The 23,215-nt window shown below is 38.7% G+C and overlaps 1 protein-coding gene across 1 annotated transcript in view; it reads left to right on the top strand.

Moving 5' to 3' along the window:
- Positions 1 to 23,215, top strand: part of LOC149462011 (tubby-related protein 1-like) — a 104,394-nt gene that overhangs the window by 60,870 nt on the left and 20,309 nt on the right. The window contains exons 7-10 of the mRNA XM_089677586.1: positions 8,202 to 8,281; positions 10,901 to 11,071; positions 11,272 to 11,384; positions 18,668 to 18,776. Of these exons, the coding sequence (XP_089533712.1) occupies positions 8,202 to 8,281; positions 10,901 to 11,071; positions 11,272 to 11,384; positions 18,668 to 18,776 (473 nt within the window). The remainder of the gene's footprint in view (positions 1 to 8,201; positions 8,282 to 10,900; positions 11,072 to 11,271; positions 11,385 to 18,667; positions 18,777 to 23,215) is intronic.

The raw sequence follows: 23,215 nt of genomic DNA, 5'->3' as shown, positions 1-23,215 counted from the left end.
ATAGCTAGAGATGAGCGAATCGAACCAGGCGAAGTGGAATTCGTTTCGAATTTCAGGAAAAATTCGATTCGCGTGGAATCCGAATATTTGCATAATTCGGCTGCGCGAATCGGATTTTTCCCGATCAGCCGGCAAAAGTGTCCCTGCAGAGAGTTCCGCTATTTCTGACAGTTCTCTGACAGTTCCTTCACATGTACAGCGGTTGAAACATTGTATCTATTTGTTTCCATTTAGGATACAGATGTTTTTATTCGGAAATGTCAGAAATAGCGGAGCTCTCTGCAGATACACTTTTTGCTGTACTGGAATACTTCTTCTTTTCATTCTTCTTTTCATTCTTCTCATTCTTCTTTTCATTCTTCTTCTCATTCTTCTTTTCATTCTTCTTCTTCTTTTCATTCTTCTTCTTCTTTTCATTCTTCTTTTCATTCTTCTCATTCTTCTTTTCTTCTTCATGAAAAGAAGAATGAGAAGAAGAATGAAAAGAAGAATGAGAAGAATGAAAAGAAGAATGAAAAGAAGAAGAAGAATGAAAAGAAGAATGAGAAGAAGAATGAAAAGAAGAATGAAAAGAAGAATGAGAAGAAGAATGAGAAGAAGAATGAAAAGAAGAAGAAGAAGAATGAAAAGAAGAAGAAGAATGAAAAGAAGAATGAAAAGAAGAAGAAGAAGAATCTTTTCATTCTTCTCATTCTTCTTTTCATTCTTCTTTTCATTCTTCTTCTTCTTTTCATTCTTCTTCTTCTTTTCATTCTTCTTCTTCTTCTTTTCATTCTTCTTCTTCTTTTCATTCTTCTTTTCATTCTTTTCATTCTTCTTTTCATTCTTCTTCTTCTTCTTTTCATTCTTCTCATTCTTCTTTTCATTCTTCTTCTTCTTCTTTTCATTCTTCTTCTTCTTTTCATTCTTCTTTTCATTCTTCTTCTTCTTCTTTTCATTCTTCTTCTTCTTTTCATTCTTCTTTTCATTCTTCTTCTTTTCATTCTTCTTCTTCTTCTTTTCATTCTTCTTTTCATTCTTCTCATTCTTCTTTTCATTCTTCTCATTCTTCTTTTCATTCTTCTTTTCATTCTTCTCATTCTTCTTTTCTTCTTCATGAAAAGAAGAATGAGAAGAAGAATGAAAAGAAGAATGAAAAGAAGAATGAAAAGAAGAATGAAAAGAAGAATGAGAAGAAGAATGAAAAGAAGAATGAGAAGAATGAAAAGAAGAAGAAGAATGAAAAGAAGAATGAGAAGAATGAAAAGAAGAATGAGAAGAATGAAAAGAAGAAGAATGAAAAGAAGAAGAAGAAGAATGAAAAGAAGAATGAAAAGAAGAAGAATCTTTTCATTCTTCTCATTCTTCATTTCATTCTTCTTTTCATTCTTCTTCTTCTTCTTTTCATTCTTCTTTTCATTCTTCTTCTTCTTCTTTTCATTCTTCTTCTTCTTCTTTTCATTCTTCTTCTTCTTTTCATTCTTGTTCTTCTTCTTTTCATTCTTCTTTTCATTCTTCTCATTCTTCTTTTCATTCTTCTTTTCATTCTTCTTCTCATTCTTCTTTTCATTCTTCTTCTTCTTCTTTTCATTCTTCTTTTCATTCTTCTCATTCTTCTTTTCTTCTTCATGAAAAGAAGAATGAAAAGAAGAATGAAAAGAAGAAGAAGAATGAGAAGAAGAATGAAAAGAAGAATGAAAAGAAGAATGAGAAGAATGAAAAGAAGAAGAAGAATGAAAAGAAGAATGAGAAGAAGAATGAGAAGAATGAAAAGAAGAATGAGAAGAATGAAAAGAAGAAGAAGAAGAATGAAAAGAAGAAGTAGAATGAATGAAAAGAAGAATGAAAAGAAGAAGAATGAAAAGAAGAATGAGAAGCAGAATGAAAAGAAGAATGAAAAGAAGAATGAGAAGAATGAAAAGAAGAATGAAAAGAAGAAGAATGAAAAGAAGAATGAGAAGAAGAATGAAAAGAAGAATGAGAAGAAGAATGAGAAGAATGAAAAGAAGAATGAGAAGAATGAAAAGAAGAATGAAAAGAAGAAGAAGAATGAAAAGAAGAAGAAGAATGAAAAGAAGAATGAAAAGAAGAAGAAGAAGAATCTTTTCATTCTTCTCATTCTTCTTTTCATTCTTCTTCTTCTTCTTTTCATTCTTCTTCTTCTTTTCATCCTACTTCTTCTTCTTCTTCTTCATCCTCATCCTCTTCTTCTTCTTCTGAGGATGAGGATGAAGAAGAAGAAGAAGAAGAAGAAGTAGGATGAAAATAAGAAGAATTCCAAGCCGGCAAAAAGTGTATCTGCAGAGCTCCTCTATTCTGCAGATACACTTAGAGGAGCTCTGCAGATACACTTTTTGCCGGCTTGGAATTCTTCTTATTTTCATCCTACTTCTTCTTCTTCTTCTTCTTCTTCATCATCCTCATCCTCATCCTCAGAAGAAGAAGAAGAGGATGAGGATGAAGAAGAAGAAGAAGAAGTAGGATGAAAATAAGAAGAATTCCAAGCCGGCAAAAAGTGTATCTGCAGAGCTCCGCTAAGTGTATCTGCAGAGCTCCGCTATTTCTGACAGTTCTCTGACATTCACTCCATACAGCGGTTGAAACATTGTATCTATTTGTTTCCATTTATGGAAACAAATAGATACAATGTTTCAACCGCTGTATGGAGTGAATGTCAGAGAACTGTCAGAAATAGGCTATTTCTGACAGTTCTCTGACATTCAATACTCCATACAGCGGTTGAGGAGTGAATGTCAGAGAACTGTCAGAAATAGCCTATTTCTGACAGTTCTCTGACATTCACTCCATACAGCGGTTGAAACATTGTATCTATTTGTTTCCATAAATGGAAACAAATAGATACAATGTTTCAACCGCTGAGCTCTGCAGATACACTTAGCGGAGCTCTGCAGATACACTTAGAGGAGCTCTGCAGATACACTTTTTGCCGGCTTGGAATTCTTCTTATTTTCATCCTACTTCTTCTTCTTCTTCATCCTCATCCTCATCCTCAGAAGAAGAAGAAGAGGATGAGGATGAAGAGGAAGAAGAAGTAGGATGAAAATAAGAAGAATTCCAAGCCGGCAAAAAGTGTATCTGCAGAGCTCCTCTATTCTGCAGATACACTTAGAGGAGCTCTGCAGATACACTTTTTGCCGGCTTGGAATTCTTCTTATTTTCATCCTACTTCTTCTTCTTCTTCTTCATCCTCATCCTCAGAAGAAGAAGAAGAGGATGAGGATGAAGAAGAAGAAGAAGAAGTAGGATGAAAATAAGAATTCCAAGCCGGCAAAAAGTGTATCTGCAGAGCTCCGCTAAGTGTATCTGCAGAGCTCCGCTATTTCTGACAGTTCTCTGACATTCACTCCATACAGCGGTTGAAACATTGTATCTATTTGTGGAAGCAGATAGATACAATGTTTCAACCGCTGTATGGAGTGAATGTCAGAGAACTGTCAGAAATAGCGGAGCTCTGCAGATACACTTAGCGGAGCTCTGCAGATACACTTTTTGCCGGCTTGGAATTCTTCTTATTTTCATCCTACTTCTTCTTCTTCTTCTTCATCCTCATCCTCTTCTTCTTCTGAGGATGAGGATGAGGATGAAGAAGAAGAAGTAGGATGAAAATAAGAAGAATTCCAAGCCGGCAAAAAGTGTATCTACAGAGCTCCTCTAAGTGTATCTGCAGAATAGATGAGCTCTGCAGATACACTTTTTGCCGGCTAGGAATTCTTCTTATTTTCATCCTACTTCTTCTTCTTCTTCTTCCTCTTCATCCTCATCCTCATCCTCTTCTTCTTCTTTTGAGGATGAGGATGAAGAAGAAGAAGAAGAAGAAGTAGGATGAAAATAAGAAGAATTCCAAGCCGGCAAAAAGTGTATCTGCAGAGCTCCGCTAAGTGTATCTGCAGAGCTCCGCTAAGTGTATCTGCAGAGCTCCGCTAAGAAATAGCGGAGCTCTGCAGATACACTTTTTGCCGGCTTGGAATTCTCCTTCTTCTCATCCTTCTTCTTCTTCTCATCCTTCTCCTTCTTCTCATCCTTCTTCTTCTTCTCATCCTTCTTCTTCTTCTCATCCTTCTCCTTCTTCTCATCCTTCTTCTTCTTCTCATCCTTCTCCTTCTTCTCATCCTTCTTCTTCTTCTCATCCTTCTTCTTCTTCTTCTCATCCTTCTCCTTCTTCTCATCCTTCTTCTTCTTCTCATCCTTCTTCTTCTTCTCATCCTTCTTCTTCTTCTCATCCTTCTCCTTCTTCTCATCCTTCTTCTTCTTCTCATCCTTCTTCTTCTCATCCTTCTCCTTCTTCTCATCCTTCTTCTCATCCTTCTCCTTCTTCTCATCCTTCTTCTCATCCTTCTCCTTCTTCTCATCCTTCTCCTTCTTCTCATCCTTCTCCTTCTCCTTCTTCTCATCCTTCTCCTTCTTCTCATCCTTCTCCTTCTTCTCATCCTTCTCCTTCTCCTTCTTCTCATCCTTCTCCTTCTCCTTCTTCTCATCCTTCTCCTTCTTCTCATCCTTCTCCTTCTCCTTCTTCTCATCCTTCTCCTTCTCCTTCTTCTCATCCTTCTCCTTCTCCTTCTCCTTCCTCATCTCCAAGGGCATTTAAATTAAAGGTACAGTGTTCTGCACTAATTTAAAGGCTCTCTGAAGCCTAGAAACCCTTTTTATAAGTTAAATTCGTAGCGAATAAATTCGCATCGAATCGAATTTCTTCCTCAAATTCGGCGAATCAGCCGAATCGAATTTTTTAATAATTCGCTCATCTCTAGTTATAGCATTCCCTGTGTTTTCTGTGCTCTTGCATGTCTTTAACGAATAAAGCCCTGTACACACAATGAGAATATCGGACGAATGATCTTCCTTTTTTTTTCATGCTAGTCTCATACCAATAATGAAAAAAAAAATTATTATTAAAATGTTACTAAAGATACGAAAATGATTATAGGACAAAATAAAAATTTGGCAGTGATATAATGTATTGTATATTCAGATAAAAACTGTACTGATTAAGCAAAAAAGTTTGTTCTTGTTCCTTCAAATAATTTTGGATGAAAGCTTTGTACTAACGATCAGGAAATCGTACAAAAAATACAGCTTTTGCACAGTAATCTGATCGTGCGCACTAGTCTGTTGGTGGGGATTTTTGTCCACTTAGCAAAGTTACTGTCCTCTTACCTTAATGAATAACGTGAAGATAATCATATTATACCAAAAATCTACTCTCTTAATCATACATTAAAGGATAAGTTCACCTTTCATAACATGTTACATCCATATTCAAATGGACTGCCCCTCATTTTTTACAGCTAGCAGGTGATCTTTTCCCCTCCACTAGCTATGAATGAGAAAACTACTAGTCTCGGCACCCTTTGCAGCTGTTAGCTTGTAGTTCTCAATTAACTACAACAGCACTGGGGATGCTGTAGTAGTTCATTGAGTTGTCCTGTCAGAATGTATCTGCTTGTCCACAAGATGTATGAGCACACAGGTCTGCAGGCTTAAGAAACAAAAAATAATAAATGCACATTTTACCTGCAAAAAAATGTGCATTTATTATTTTTTGTTAAAAAGTGAACTTATCCTTTTAAGGCACACAGGATGAGTTGTACATTGTTTATGTCGCTGCCAGGGGCGGACTGACAACTCGTGGGGCCCCTGGGCAATAGGGGATCATGGGGCCCCTGTGTCCTTGCCCAAACTCAAAAAAGCCTATGAAAAGGTACCAGGGGCATCTCATGCGGCCCCCTACTGACACCGGGCCCTCGGGCAGTGCCCGAGTTTCCAAATGGTCGGTCCGCCCTTGGTCGCTTTTAAGAGATTGAACACTGGCAAAACAAAGCTTTAACAGCTCAGCATAATCCCTCCTATTCCCAGCATGCTTCAGTGTTTTGCTAGTGTCCTGTGTCCTGGGAGAAAGAATGTTTTCTCTCCTCTGAGAGAAGGAAAACCCTTTGTTAGTTTTTATCAAGATGTATTTTCATCTATCAAGTTTCTTCAGTTGCTGCAGAGTAAAAAGAAGCTATTTTTGCAGCTTTCCGGATTGGTTGATCCTTACCATTGCAACAAAAGCTGTACCTGGACTCCACTGAGAAGAAGAAGGGTCAGCCTGTATTGTGTCTTTTGGTACTCGACTTAAGGTGCTTGGTATCAAGAGGTCCCTGAATTTTCTACTGGAAGTGATGACTGGCATATTCAAGACTTTGGACATCTTTTTATGTCCTTTTCCATCTTTATAAAGTTCCATTACCTTATTACGCAGGACTTTTGACAGTTCTGTTCTGATCCCCATGGCTCAGTATCTAGCCTAGTCAGTGCTTCCACGTGAGAGCTAACAAACTTATTGACTATTTATACACTGACACTAATTGCAATTTAAAAAGCCACAGATGTGGGACATCTGTGGCTACAATCTCCTAGATTGTAAGCTCGAAAGAGCAGGGCCCTCGAACCCCTCGTGTATTGTATTGTTACTGTCTTGTCTCATGTTCTGTCCCCCTTGCTATTGTACAGAGCTGAGCAAACCCTTTGGCGCTATATAAATACTGTATTATAATAATAATAATAATTAACCTCTAATTGACATTTTTACCCGTGTATGTCACCTTGTGTGTCTGTACCAAGGCCAGACATTCCATGTAAACTTTTGATCATGGCCATTTGGGTGATTTCTGTTATCATTATGATTTAAAAAGGAGCCAAGCAACTATTTCATAATAAATGGCTTCATATGATCATCATACTTCAATAGAAGCATTTTTTGGCATGATCAGTCATGTTTTCAATATCAATGCACATATATCAATATCTATATATACATATATAAAGAGAGAGAGAGAGAGAGAGAGAGAGAGAACACTGAAGGAACAAAAGACAACAAATGCTCCATAGTAACCCTATGGGTGATGTCATCGCTTAAGCTCTGCAGCTTTTGCGAGTGATCACTCCACTGAAGCTGGATGCTAAAGAGATCAATGTGACCTCAGCATAGGTAAGTATAGACTTCTTTCCTTTACACGGTAGTTAGAATAGGCTTAGAATGGGGGTGAAAGGAGGTTTAGGCTTAGTTAGCATTTCACTATACTTCCACTTTTGCACTTGAGGCTAAACAGAGTTCCTTTTATTTCTCTCAGGCCTCTAGGTTCAAGGTAAAGGCTGGAACTCAGTTCTGCTGTAAGTTCTGGACCCCCCAAGTCACATCCCTATAGTTGGATATCTGTCCAGCCTTCTTCTGAGGGAACAGTTTTCAAAGGGTCTTTCAGCCAATGTCCAATGAACAATGCAGTCCTTATAGAGATCCAGGTGGATCCTAGATCAACAGAAATCAGCACTGGAAGCACCTCATCACTTGGAGAATCGGGGCCTGGTCTTAGACAAGGCCTTGATCAAGGTTTTGTCTCCCTTAGATAAACTCCAATCTCTCTGCTCTAATTTTTGGTTGCTGCAGTCAAAACGCCATCTGACCCTCCATTCTTGGGTCTAAAGGTGTACTCCTTCGAGGCATTTCCATATAACTGATTTCACTAGAGACCATTGCAACTCAAAATTCTGGTAGTATGGGACAGCAGGAGGGTGCAGGTGGGTCAAAAGTTTAGTGGTGGAATTTAGAAAATCTTGGCTTTGAAGGTGCTCACGATGGATGCCAGCCTATCAGGCTGGGGAGGAGTCCTTGGTACCCTCTTGGTACACTGAACGTGAATGTTCATTCCCCAGTCAATATTCTGGAACTCATGGCACTTAATTTTTCCCTTTAATTACCTTCAATTCTGGACTTTTCATCTGTGAGGTCATCCAACCATCAGGGATGCAGCAAAAAGCTTAGAGAAAACTTCTTGTTCCAGTTCTAACCACCAAACATTAGTTATACTTAGCTGTCCCTACAGCTTTGTTTTGTCATTATCTACTCTCCTAAAGGCAGCAGCATAACCAATATACCCGAATACTCTTTATTTGTGCCATAATGTACTCCATGAAAAGAATTTCACAGCAAGACAAAAATATTATTTCTTTATTAAATTTTCCTCCCACATGATTGGGTGTTTTTAATGAATACATGTTCATCTTATTTATTAATGTACAGTTTGCTAAGTGAACAGCCTCTACTGCTTTAATAAATGAACCACAACATGTACATCTACTTTGCAGTAGACAGGTTTATAATCTGCATGCAGCAGAGGTTTAGGGAAGTAAATATTATTAATAAGTTATTTGTCACTGTGATACAGCAGGCTCTTCAAAGTGTGACGAGGAAGAAGAAGTGAAGAACACCAATAAAAAGGGCAAGAAGGGAAAGAAAGTAAAAAAGGTACAGTTATAAAAACTATATTTTTACATTGCTGAAATTGGGTTAGTCAGTGGCATGCTTCAGTTTAAGAGCTAAACCTAGCATGTCCATATTTACATGCCTTGCTGTCCTAGGTATGAAATAGTATTGGAAATCAATCAAATGATCAAACAGACGGTAACTGTCTCTTGAAGTTTACTAAATAGGTGCTAAGTAGGATTAATAATGCAAATAGGGTCGAAATGGCAAACAGTATGCATACAGTGCTCCTCAAAGCAAAGTCTCTATGGTCCAATCATGGTACTAGAGGGCAGCAAACCACAATCACAGTAAAGCTCTATTGTAACAGAGATTAGGGACTACTACGAAAGTAGTTAACATGCTATTAGGTTTCAATGCAAAACAATATTTTGACTATTAAAGCAATACAGAGTTTGTAGAGAGAGAGCAAAGAATTTTATGCTATCAAAAAAGAGAGATCCTTATGACTCAGCTTAATCTACCGCTACATCTATTATCAATTTGTTTCTGATTGTGCATTTACTAACTACTTCAAAATTTCTGGATTAAGGGACAAAACTAAAATCTGGATGTAAAAAACACCTTGACTGTGCTTTGCTTTAAATTCTCATCTGCACCTTACAGCATCACTCCTTTGCTGACGCAACTAGCAAAATTGTTGCATCATCTCTACTCCCTTGTTGAAAAACAAAAGCCACTGCAGTTCTCTTAAGCAATCCCCTTTCTGACTTTTTGATGCTAGTGTTTCACGGCCTTTAGTCAATAGTCCTTAAAGGTTAAGTTCAACTTTTGACATAAGATAATAAATGTACATTTTTTGCAGGTAAAAACATATGCATTTATTATTTTTTGTTGCAGGAGTCTGTAAAGCATTGCACCAGCATGATCATCAGATCGCTGGTGTCATGCAGGTCTCCTGCAGGTCTCCTGCAGATCTGTCAGTATATCTGCTTGCCTGTATAGTCCATACGAGCAAGCCAATACACTCTGACAGGAAGAATCAATGAATTACCACAGTGCTGCACAGCGCCGTGGTAGTTCATTGAGAGCTACAAGCTGACAGCCCCTAAGGCTGAGTGATGCGGCCTGGCATTTTTTAAAAATTCTGACAGCTACCTGGGGGAGGAGATCCCCTGCTAGCTGTCAAGCAGGGGAGCAGGGAGGAGCGGGGACCGGTCTTTTCATAACATGAATATGAGTGTTATGAAAGGTGAGAGGGAGGACAGGGAGAGAGGTTGGGTAGGAAGGGAAAAAGTAAAAAAATTGTGTTACTGAGTGCTGGGAGTACAGATATCAGTATTCCTCCAGCACTCTGACAGGAACCATGCTGCATTCTCACACACAGCAGCATTGCCGACCCCTCCCCTCTGTTGTCTATTCACAAAAGGCTTTGTATTTTGTGAATGTGTTCACATAATACAAAACGTTCTGTGACTGAGCAGTAGAAGGGGAGCAGTGGCAGACCTCCATGTGACTCTACAGCCACAGGATCTAAGACCAGAAGATCCAGCGTTGGAACACCACAAGTATAGAAATCATTGTACTCCCACCATTCAGTAAAAATGTAAATTGTAAACTAAAGAAATAAGTCCACAAGTTTATATGCACCTTGTTCAACCTAATCTACAGAAATCTGGCAGCTGAAATACTAGCAGAGAAGGATGGATGGTTGCACTCTACCATGCAAAGGGTCCAAAAACTTTATTGAAGAAATCCATCATAAAAACATGATCACACCTCCACAAAGACAGGCACAGACATTAACGTGTTTCGCGTTAAAGAGCCCTTAATCACAATGTTACCACTAAGATACATTTATAGCGTTATGATTAAGAGCTCTTTACCGTGAAACGCATTAATGTCTCTGTCTATCTTTGTGGAGCTGTGATCATGTTTTTATGATGGATTTCTACAAGAAAGTTTTTGGACCCTTTGCATGGTAGAATGCAGTCATTCATCCTTCTCTACTAGTATTTCAACTTCGAACCAGGCAGGCACCTCCAGCAGGGAGGCTATAGAGGCAAGTGAAAGCGGACTGGCTTGGAGTGGTGGTTCACTTGTGATACAGAAATCTGGCACGTTGAATGATCTCCTGGAGTTCAGCTTTAATATGTCATATTAAACATATTGACATACATGTCAAGTAAAATTTTTTTTTGTTTTAACAGAGTAGAGAAGGATTAGAACCCATTCTGGCTTTTACTGCTATCTGAGACTCAATTAGAGAGATTTACGTCATTTTTTTTTGTCCTGCTGACAATGGTTTTACCAGAGAGAAAGTGAAGAAAAAATCTGCAGCAACCACACACAAAAAAAAAATCTTATTTTCTCTTGTGTTTTGCTGAGTTCCCCTTACTTCCTGTCTGGTAACTTGTTCCAGCATAAGAGGAACAAAGAGGGAATCTCTCTAATGGTACATTGGATATCAGTAAAAGAAAGACATGGGTTCCAACCCCTCTCGACTCCAAAACTAAGAAAAATGTTTTAGCTTGACTTACACTCTAATATAAAATGTAATGTGAAATAATAACATAGTGTCCTTTTATAGACCAATACCCAAGCCCCTGATAATCTGAATCTGAGTACTTGAATATGAATGAATGCTTCCTGTCTATTCAGAAGGAGGAACGTCCCCCCTCTCCAGTCATTGAGGTGGATAATCTGGAAGAATTTGTACTGCGGCCAGCACCTCAGGGGGTCACCATCAAATGCAAAGTAACAAGAGATAAGAAAGGAATGGACAGGGGATGGTACCCAACATACTACCTACACCTTGATAATGATAAGAAGGTATGAGACATTTTAAGGCTTCTCCTTAAAAAAAAAAATTTATTTTGCCATATAAGGACTAAACAAGAACATTTTTAGTGGAAAGTGTAGCCCATTCCATCATTACATAGATAAACATGTTTGTTTTTTCTGTATTTATGTCTTCTACTTTCTGTATTTATTTATGTCTTCTGCATGTTTGGCTATTTATGGTATTTCAGGTTTTTTTATTAGCTGGAAGAAAACGGAAGAAGAGTAAGACCTCCAACTACTTAATTTCTATTGATGCCACAGATCTATCACGAGGAGGGGAGAATTTCATTGGGAAGCTGAGGTATTCAACATAATAATTTCTAGTGAAACATTTTTAATGCCCAATTTCATAGTGTACAGCATACCTGCCAAAGGAGCATAGCATGGCTACTCAAAAATGGATGAGAAAGCAAGGATAGACCTCAGATACTGCATTTGTGGGTGACCCTCAAAGCCCTATCCCAGGAATCCTTAAAATGATCCCTTGCAGTGAAGAGGCAGCCACATACAGTATGTGATCATTTTAAACTTTCCCAGAATTGGTCTTTAAGCCTTGGACAGAAGCTCCCTGAATGCCCTTCCAAGCTCACTAAGTGATGTCTCTTCCTGAACCACCACAACGTTTCCATTCAGTTAAGCTAATCCTGCAAGCAGCATGTAGGGTGCGGTTGCAGCTGAGCTTTGCCTGTGAGCATGAGCAGCAAGCCAGTTTTTTGCAATTTTCAAAATGAAATAAAATAACTTGTGCACCAACCTGTCTGACACACATTTAAATCAAAACATTGATTAGGATTCTAACTTGCTGCTGTACATCGCCCCTCGCCCATTCCAAAACATTTTAATTCGGTGTGCTCTGCTGTACATTTCCTGTTCCGAAATTAATTTTTATGTAATGTTGTACATTCCTTGTTTAACACTGCCTCATTCTGTACACTGTGCTACATGTATATTTCCTATTTTACACCTTCTTATTATATATACTGTGCTGTACATTCCCTATATCCCTATTCTACACCATCCCATTCTGTGCTCTATGCTATATATTTCCATTTTCACGCACTCTCATTCTATTTGCTGTGCTGTAATTTCTTATTCCACTTTGCTTCATAGTGTACACGGTGCTGTACCTTCCCTATTCCACATGGTCCTATTTTGTATTCAAATTTGTAATGCTGTGCCGTGCATGCATATGGGTGCACAAAGTCCTGCATGTCAGGCTTGCACCTTTAATGAAAGGGCCATTTTGTTTTATTTTCTGTCCTGATTAAAAGTTCATAGTCCTCCCCGATAGAAAGTAGGGGCTATCTAGAAGACACTGGCCTGATTCACTACGGAACTTGGGAATCTTCACACATGGGCCCAATATGGCCCAATATTAAATGAAAGTACAGTATACCATGGCTAATCAAACAATGTTTCAGTTGTCCTTTTTTACAAAAATATACTACTACTCTCTCCGCATATTACATCAATTACACACAGATCTTGCTTATTCGTGTGAAGTCAAAGATGCATTTCAACAAACTGTCTTCTTCCAGAGTCAATGTGGTACATACAGTATCTGAAATATAATGTGCATTTTTAATACATATTTATTATCATTGAGAACCTTATTAAATAATTTACCATGATCCAAGAATGTTACATAAGGACTGAGAGAAAAATCAGCCATATCAATTACAAATATAGATTGATGCCTTTACTTGACCCCCACAGAAGCACACCAACTCCGGTAATACTTAGAACAGACACAAGGGTTGCTAATGGTACTTCTTGTTATACTCTAATAATTGAAGTTGCTTTGTAAAAATAATAGAATCATTTTAAAACTGAAAAGTAGAAAGGCAATGGTGACAGCAAAATAGCACACAGAGTGACCATTCATAAAACATACCTATATGTCAGCAAAATATTCATCCAGCCTGTCAAAAAAGCCGGTGGTGCCTGTGTGCTGTTCCCATAGTCAATATATGTACCTAGTTTGAATCCAGCATATTTTGCACCCATGTACTAAAGTGGCAGTCACCTCATGTGCAGCACAACAAACTGTTAAATCTTAAGGTGGTGCTATAATATGACTTTACAACTTTTGTACCAACAACTTTGAATGTACCAAATCTGTGATCTAAACTTAAAGTGTTACAGTTACCTACCCAGGACCCTAAATTTATTATACAGTGAAGGAAATAAGTATTTGATTCCCTGCTGATTTTGAATGTTTGCCCACTTACAAAGAAATGATCAGTCTAAAAATCGAATGGTAGGTGTATTGTAACACTGAGAGACAGAATAGCAACAAAAATGTCAAAAGAAATGCATGTCTAACAAATTATGCACCGATTTGCATGTTCAAGAGGGAAATAAGTATTTGATCCCCTTCACAAACCATGACTTAGTACTTGGTGGCAAATCCCTTGTTGGCAATCACAGAGGTCAGACGGTTTCTGTAGTTGGCCACCAGGTTTGCACACATCTCAGGAGGGAATTTGACCCACTCCTCTTGGCAGATCCTCTCCAAGTCATTAAGGTTTGGTGGCTGGTGTTTAGCAACTCGAACTTTCAGCTCCCTCCACAGATTTTCAATCGGATTAACGTCTGGAGACTGACTAGGCCACTCCAGGACCTTAATGTGCTTCTTCTTGAGCCACTCCTTTGTTGCCTTGGGCGTGTGTTTTGGATCAATGTCATGCTGGAACACCCATCCACAACCCATTTTCAAAGCCCTGGCTGAGGGAAGAAGGTTCTCACCCAAGATTTGGCGGTACATTGTCCCGTCCATCGTCCCTTTGATGTGCTGCAGTTGTCCTGTCCCCTTAGAAGAAAAACACCCTCAAAGCAGAATGTTTCCACCACCATGTTTGACAGTTGGGATGGTGGTCTTGGGGGCAACATTCCTCCTTTTCCAAACATGGTGAATTGAGTTGATGCCAAAGAGCTCAATTTTGGTCTCATCTGGCCACAACACTTTCAACCAGTCCTCCTCTGCATCATTCAGATGTTCAGTGGCAAACTTCAGACGGGCCTGGACATGTGCTTTCTTGAGCTGAGGAACCTTGCAGGCACTGCAGGATTTCAATCCTTGTTGGCGTAATGTGTTACCAATTGATTTCTTGGTGACTGTGGTCCCAGCTGCCTGGAGATCATTGACAAGATCCTCACGTGTAGTTCTGGGATGATTCCTCACTGTTCTCATGATCGTTGACACTCCATGAGGTGAGATCTTGCATGCTGCACCTGTCCTAGGGAGACTGACCGTTGTTCTGTGTTTCTTCCATTTGCGAATGATTGCACCAATTGTTGTCACCTTCTCACCAAGCTGCTTGGCGATAGTTTGCTAGCCCAGTCCAGCCTTGTATAGCTCTACAATCTTGTCCTTGACATCCTTTGGTCTTTGCCATGGTGGAGAGTTTGGAATCTGATTGTTTGGTTGCTCCTGGGGACAGGTGTCTTTTATACAGGTAACAAATTGAGATTAGCAGCATTAGTAATAAATAGATTGCTTCTAATCTCAGCTTGTTACCTGTATGAAAGACACCTGGTAGACAGAAATCCTGCTGAATGATAGGGGATCAAATACTTTTTTCCCTCATGAACATGAACATGCAAATCAGTGCATAATTTATTAGACATGCATTTCTTTTGAACTTTTTGTTGCTATTCTGACTCTCAGTGTTATAATACACCTACCATTCAATTTTTAGACTGATCATTTCTTTGTGAGTGGGCAAACATTCAAAATCAGCAGGGGATCAAATACTTATTTCCTTCACTGTATCTGGTCTTCCACAATACACAGAATATGGAAATGCAATTATTTTAGTAAATATGAACTGCTAAATACCTTTTGTCATCAGCAGTTAGAGCAGTCTTGTAATAAGTGTTCAGCAGAGCACTGGTTAAAGCTTGTAGGAGGAGTTTTCTTTCTGCTCTAGGAGGATGCAGACCTGACCTCTGTCTGGACAATGCTGATTGGCCCTGTGCTGATCACATGCACCCTCCCAATAAAAAAAAACAAACCTCTCTAGCAATACACACCAAACTGAGCATGTGCAGAGTGACTCCACATGATATGTCTTATCAGGAGATAAGTGGGGGACACTGAAAGAAGGGGAAGATCAGAGAAGTCAGGATCAAACAGCATTTTTATACAATGCAGAGGATTGACCCCTTAGGTTCCACAGTGAGTATACTGCATCAAGCATGCTTTACTACATATACAGACTGATTTTACTGTTGTGGGTTTAGTAACAATTTAAGTAATCCAATCAATCTGTATGTAATCAGGTAGGCCCATGTACAACATAGTTATTGGTAGATCTAAAAGAGATGCTACAGAAATATTGTGACGTGTGACTTTAGCCTGCATTCTCACCTTAGCGGAGTGTAAGCAGAGCATATTCTTGATTATTTTGAAGCATTTATTCAGGTTTTTTTATCAGCCGTTTAACAGATGTGTTACATTTTTCAATTGTTTTTGCATGTGTATCAAGCTTCAAGATTTTTTTTCCCCTGGGCTGGGTAAGGGGAAGAGAGCAGTTCTAAAAGAGGAGAGGAGTTCCTCAGGCATTAAAAATGTGTGCAAAGACATGTATTTATCTCATCTTTACAGGCACTCCCATTGCAGTCTTTTGGAACAAAAGTGCTTGAATGCACGAATAAAAAAAACCCAAACCTTTTTTGAGCATAGGGTGTAGTGCCAAGGGCAAATGAGACAAGTGTTATTAGAGACAAATAGAAAAAAGGGTATTCTGCATGTTATCTGTAGTCTGGCATAGGGAAACGAGTGTCAATTCCTTCACATGCAGCACATTAAAATGGCACTTGCCTCATGTTGATCAATGTAAGATTATGCACTTGGGGGCTAAGAATATACATGCATCATACATACTAGGGGGAGTACAACTGGGGGAGTACAATGGTGGAGAAGGATCTGGGGGTTCTGGTAGATCACAAGCTTAATAATGGCATGCAATGCCAAGCTGCAATTTCTAAAGCGAGCAAAATCCTCTCTTATATTAAAAGAGGTATAGACTCCAGAGAGATTGATATAATTTTACCCCTGTACAAATCATTAGTAAGACCTCATATGGAATATGCAGTTCAGTTTTGGGCACCAATTCACAAAAAGAACATTGGGGAACTGGAGAAAGTACAGAGAAGGGCAACCAAACTGATAAGAGGCATGGAGGAGCTCAGCTATGAGGAAAGATTAGAGGAACTGCATTTATTCTCTCTTGAGAAGAGGAGATTAAGGGGGAATATGATCAACATGTGTAAATACATCAGTGGTTCATATAGTGAACTCGGTGTAGAGCTCAGTGGATTCCTTTAAAAAGGCCTGGATTCTTTCTTAGATACACAGAATATAACTGGATACTAACATTTATAGGTAAAGTCCAAGGAATCTCCGATTGCCTCTCGGGGGATCAGGAAGGAATTTGTTTTCCCAGCAGGAGCAAATTTTTTTACCTTCCTCTGGATCAGCTGTGGGTATAGGATTATAACTTTTTTTTTTTTTTATGGTTGAACTGGATGACTTTTGTCTTTTTTTCAGCCAGACTAACTATGTAACTATGTGCACAAAAAAACAGTTAAATCTCTCACTAGCAAATAGATTTAATAGTCAGTGTAATGAGTATAGGGCTACACTAAAGTATATGCATCCAAACTTTTGTTTTTAGTTTTGGATAGAGTAAGGGAAATATTAGAACCAGAAATACCCTTTTATGCAGTTGTCTCCAGAACGTGTCCCTATTGGAAAATTTCCCCTTACCACTTGCAGCAACAGCTAGACTGTGACCCTTACCTGCATGATCTAAAACTTAAAAAAATACAGGTAGTATTAAAAACAAAATATAAAAAAAAATTTCCTTAAAAAAACAATGCTGAAATTCAGGCAAAAGGCTAATAAAAATACATATATGGCAGCAGCTTTACAGAGATATACCCAGCTCTACCAGTCAGCAAGGGAAGGTTGGCAATGAAAATGTTTTTTGTAATTTTGCTAGTTCATCTCCACACCAACAGCCAATGCTTACACAAACATAAATCAGCAGCAGCAGCATACTGCTTTTTCTTCCTATTTGAATGTTCTATGCTGATTTCAGCACACCTTATTTCTCCTTAGTGCTGCCCCCTTCTCCCATTCTGAATATGTCTGAACTTGTTGCATGTACAAATACAATTGTGTTTTTATTAGTGAGATACACTGTAACCACAATAATGTGTGTTTTGCCTGAGGTTCAGTTTCAACTTTTAAAACAACTTCTATTTAAAGCTACATCATAGTTCGGAGGCATTAATGCATCTGTTTAGCTTCACTGTTGACAATGGCTGCTTAAAACTGGAATGTACCACTTCATTTGAAGGAGATTGGTAATTATGATGAGCTTCTTAACCATTTGCCCTCCTGTGGATTTACCCCCCTTCCTGACCAGGCCATTTTTTGCGATACTGTGCTGTGTTACTTTAACTGACAATTGCGCGGTCATGCAATGCTGTACATAAATGAAATCTATGTCATTTTTTCCCACAAATAGAGCTTTCTTTTGGTGGTATTTGATCACCTCTGTATTTTTTTTATTTTTTGCTCTATAAACGAAAAACAGACTGCCAATTTTGGGAAACAAAACAATATTTTTCACTTTTTGTTATAAAACCTATACAAAAAATAAAATTAAAACAATAAAATTTCTTCAGAAATTTAGGCCAAAATGTATTGTGCTACGTCTTTGCTAAAAAACAACCCCAATAAGTGTATATTAATTGGTTTACCTGAAAGTCTACAAATGGTGGTATATGTACTGGAATTTATATTCATTGTTTTATTCTAGTAATGGCAGTGATCAGTGACTTATAGCGGGACTGCAGTTGGAATTCTGACACTGGGGGGGAACTAACTGCCACTGACATCTCCAGTGACACTAATACAGTGATCAGTGCTAATAAAAAGCAAAGACGCTGTTCTAATGACACTGGGCAGGAAGGGGTTAACATTTGGGGCGATCAAAGGATTAATTGTGTTTTAGGGAGTGATTAGATTGTGTACCGTTTTGTGTTTTACTAAAGAGACATGCTGCTTTCTGTCTCTTGGCTGTGCAGAGAGATAGAAAGCAGCATGTCCATGCTGACAGGAGAGAGACCTGTGTTGTTTACTCACAGATCTCTCCCTTCTTAGCTTCATCAATGATCACAGAGTCCCAGGCAGGAATTGCCATCCGGGACCCGGTGATTGACATCCTCAGCAACCAATAGCAGCACAGGTAGGGCAGCACATGCACCCCCTACCTGGAAATGCAAATCACGTATATTTACGTATGATTTTGCACAATGCAGCCACCCTGTAGCAGTACAATTGTTATGGGGCGGCGGGAAAGTGGTTAACATTTCCTTTCCTAACAATATGTATCTGCCCAGTCACAAAAGCTGTCCAATCTGACGTACATACTTTAAGTTCACAAAGTATGGTAATTGTTATAAAAAGTCAAGCAAAACATAAAACCAAAAGTGCAATAATACAACTGTTTGAATGCAATTGTGTGTTAAATGACAATGGTTTCCTTTTGTGCCTCACTCTCTTCACAGATCTAACCTGATGGGTACAAAATTTACTGTGTTTGACAATGGTGCAAACCCAGAAAGAGCCAATTCTGACTGGTCCAATGTGCGGCAGGAGCTTGCAGCAGTTGTTTATGTAAGTGCTCTCACTGACTAATATCTCATAAGAGCAAAATTAAATAAAATACTAGCAGAAATAAACCAAAAGACAACCTGGGAGCACAAGGAAGATGAGAGAAAGTGCTTTGGATAAAGAACAGTACATAGTTTAAGGCTTAATGCACTCTATTGTTTTTTTTATACTCCTAGAAGCTGAATAGTGTTATCCTGTGTGTCCATGCACACTATTTTAGGCTAGTAGCATTTTTCAAGCTTCAGTGTTTAGGAGCAGAAAAAAATAGTTTTTTTAGAGTTTTTGGGAGCATTTTCTGGCAGAAAAACAACACTAAACGCTTCTAAGACACTACTAACAACGTTTTGTCTAGCTTTTTTTTTATATGTACTGTAAAAACACAAATAAAGTGCTAACGCTACTACAAGCCGGCACAAAAACTCTATTATAAGCTTTTTTCATCCAGATTTGTTTTTTGGGGGGGGGATTTTTTGAGCTTATAAAAACACTACTGTGCATGTAGCCTAAAAGGAGGTGCTTTATATATATTTCATGTATGAGATTTACAGCCAGATTCATTGGTTAGAAATCCTGTTTCTTAAAGGAATGATAAAAATCCATTGGGGTGGCTGTTGCTATGCAGTTACTAACTTATACAACTACTGTTGTAATTTTTTTTTTTTTTTTAACAGCTATCAATTCTTGTGTTTCATCCCATATGGTCACTTCACTAGTCCTTGCAATTCCCTTTCATTCTACCCACTGTTATTTCCAGATGCCCTCCTCCAAAATAGCACCTGGTAAGGCTAGATCAGTGGCGGGCAACCTTTTTTTTCAACTGAGCCAAATCTCGCCAAAACCACGATTGAAATTTATTTTGAGAGCCACATTTTTAAAACTGAAAATACATCTCCCATATAGTAATTCATCCCCCATAGTAATTCATCCCCCATATAGTAATTCATCCCCCATAGTAATTCATCCCCCATATAGTAATTCATCCCCCATATAGTAATTCATCCCCCCCATAGTAATTCATCCCCCCCATAGTAATTCATCCCCCATATAGTAATTCATCCCCCATATAGTAATTAATCCCCCATATAGTAAGTCCCCCATAGTAATTCATCCCCCATATAGTAAGTCCCCCATATAGTAATTCATTCCCCATATAGTAAGTCCCCCATATAGTAATTCATTCCCCATATAGTAAGTCCCCCATATAGTAATTCATCCCCCATATAGTAAGTCCCCCATATAGTAATTCATTCCCCATATAGTAAGTCCCCCATATAGTAATTTATCCCCCATATAGTAAGTCCCCCATATAGTAATTCATCCCCCATATAGTAAGTCCCCCATATAGTAATTCATTCCCCATATAGTAAGTCCCCCATATAGTAATTCATCCCCCATATAGTAAGTCCCCCATATAGTAATTCATTCCCCATATAGTAAGTCCCCCATATAGTAAGTCCTCCATATAGTAATTCATTCCCCATATAGTAAGTCCCCCATATAGTAAGTCCTCCATATAGTAATTCATTCCCCATATAGTAAGTCCCCCATATAGTAATTCATTCCCCATATAGTAAGTCCTCCATATAGTAATTCATTCCCCATATAGTAAGTCCCCCATATAGTAATTCATTCCCCATATAGTAAGTCCCCCATATAGTAAGTCCTCCATATAGTAATTCATTCCCCATATAGTAAGTCCCCCATATAGTAAGTCCTCCATATAGTAATTCATTCCCCATATAGTAAGTCCCCCATATAGTAATTCATTCCCCATATAGTAAGTCCTCCATATAGTAATTCATTCCCCATATAGTAAGTCCTCCATATAGTAATTCATTCCCCATATAGTAAGTCCCCCATATAGTAATTTATCCCCCATATAGTAAGTCCCCCATATAGTAATTCATCCCCCATATAGTAAGTCCCCCATATAGTAATTCATTCCCCATATAGTAAGTCCCCCATATAGTAATTCATCCCCCATATAGTAAGTCCCCCATATAGTAATTCATTCCCCATATAGTAAGTCCCCCATATAGTAAGTCCTCCATATAGTAATTCATTCCCCATATAGTAAGTCCCCCATATAGTAAGTCCTCCATATAGTAATTCATTCCCCATATAGTAAGTCCCCCATATAGTAATTCATTCCCCATATAGTAAGTCCTCCATATAGTAATTCATTCCCCATATAGTAAGTCCTCCATATAGTAATTCATTCCCCATATAGTAAGTCCCCACTGTGTCAATTCACTTACCTTTGCTCCGCGCGTTCCTCTCATATTCCCGCGCCGTTCTGGTCTTCAGGGAGGACTGTGAGAGGAGAAGAGTTCGTCACGCTGCCCCGCCTACATCCTGGCTGCCCCGCCTACATCCTGACAGCTGCAGAGTCCTGACGCCCGAGAGGAGGGAGGGGGGCGGCCATCCGAGAGGAGGGGAAGGGAGAGGAGGAGGGGGGCCGGCCGGCCGGCCGCCCACCCGCCCGCCCGAGAGGAGGGAGGGGAGCGGGCGCCCGGCACACAGAAGAGCCGCATTTAAGTTTGTAAAGAGCCGCATGTGGCTCGCGAGCCGCGGCTTGCCGACCACTGGGCTAGATGCATCAATGCACACATGCTAATGATGTGTTGGGGAATACCACAAAGGTGATGATGCATGCAACATTTTTTGTCAGCGCATTGCACGTTACTGCATTGCCTCGCAGTGGCACATCCATTATAATCTATCAAAGTGCATCACACAGGCATACCTGTCCCTACAAGAGGAAGATAACAAATGCAACAATAACCCTCATGGCCATCTGAATCAATCAATCAATCAATAAATAAATAAATAACAGCCAGCCAAAAATATTCAAAAATATTCAACCAGGACATTTCCTAGTTCCTGAATTCATCCAAATGGATAATGATCATCTCATGCCAATGTGTACCTAAAATGCCAGCTGTTATTGAAATAAGCAAGAATTGATCATTGTAGGAGGACAAATGTAGTATATTGTGCTGTCTTAATTTAAACAAGTCCTTTGAGGCTGAGCACCTAACAAAAAATAAGACTCCTAAATACTCTCAGAACCCTATATTGAAAAATTTTAAGTTTTCCAGATTGCCAGAGAGAGATATATAATTTTACCCCTGTACAAATCATTAGTAACACCTCATCTGGAATATGCAGTTCAGTTTTGGGCACCAATTCTCAAAAAGAACATTGGGGAACTTGAGAAAGTACAGAGAAGGGCAACCAAACTGATAAGAGGCATGGAGGAGATCATCTATGAGGAAAGATTAGAGGAACTGAATTTATTCTCTCTTGAGAAGAGGAGATTAAGGGGAGATATGATCAACATGTATAAATACATCAGTGGTTCATATAGTAAACTCTGTGTAGATCTATTCATCCTGAGGTCATCACAGCGGACAAGGGGGCACTCTTTACATCTGGAGGAAAAGAAATTTAATCTCCAAACACGGAAAGGTTTCTTCACAGTAAGAGCTGTGAAAATGTGGAATAGACTCCCGCAAGAGTTGGTTCTGGCCAGCTCAGTGGATTGCTGTAAAAAAGGCCTGGATTCTTTCTTAGATACACAGAATATAACTGGATACTAACATTTATAGGTAAAGTTGATCCAGGAAATATCCGATTGCCTCTCGGGGGATCAGAAAGGATTTTTTTTCCATGTAGGAGCAAATTGTCTCATGCTTTGCTAGGTTGTTTTGCCTTCCTCTGGACCAACTGTGGGTATAGGATTATAACTTTTTTTCTTTTAATGGTTGAACTGGATATGCAATTATGTAACTAGCCAAGGACTGCTGTTGGAAGCTGCTGAAGACCAGATGCTCATTAGTCAGATGCATGCTGACAAATAGTTTATTTTATTAAACTCAGAACAAAAAGATAAGAAAGCATATACAACATCACATCATACTATCCTCAACTATAGCTATATGCATGTCTGCATCTAAAAAAATCTGTTATTTCGTAAAAACATACAAATCGTAAGCTAAACTAGTTATTCAGTTGGCTATGTCAGGCAGTTGCAATAGAAAACCGAGGCCGATGCACTTATCTGTCATTAGGTAGCCTGCTTCAGGCTATAGGTTGCCAGGATTGTCCAAGAGTAGGAATGTTCTCTGTTATTTTTTCAGCAGTGACTAACAACAGGTACACTGCAAACAACCAGCGTGTTTTTGGTAAATTTGAGAATTTGAATCACTCAACAGTGCCTGAAGCTTCACAGGTCAGTGAGGGACTGTTTTAAAGCTCATTTACTATTTGTTCAAAAGTTAACAAGGTAGTATTAACAGGTAAATAACAAATAATAAAGCTAAAATAAATGTGTTTCAAACATTTCTGCAGATTTATCTGATTTGCATTTAGAGTACACAATTCAATTTTGTTATAACAAAGTTATTTAGCCAATGTTATGGCTATTTCATGTGCATTGA

This window comes from Staurois parvus, unplaced genomic scaffold, assembly GCF_062004578.1.
Source record: "Staurois parvus isolate SC_StPar_1 unplaced genomic scaffold, SC_StPar_1.0 ptg000188l, whole genome shotgun sequence".
Lineage (NCBI taxonomy): Eukaryota > Metazoa > Chordata > Amphibia > Anura > Ranidae > Staurois > Staurois parvus.
Note: the sequence above shows the minus strand (reverse complement) of the source record. Positions and strands in the feature narration are given on the sequence as shown.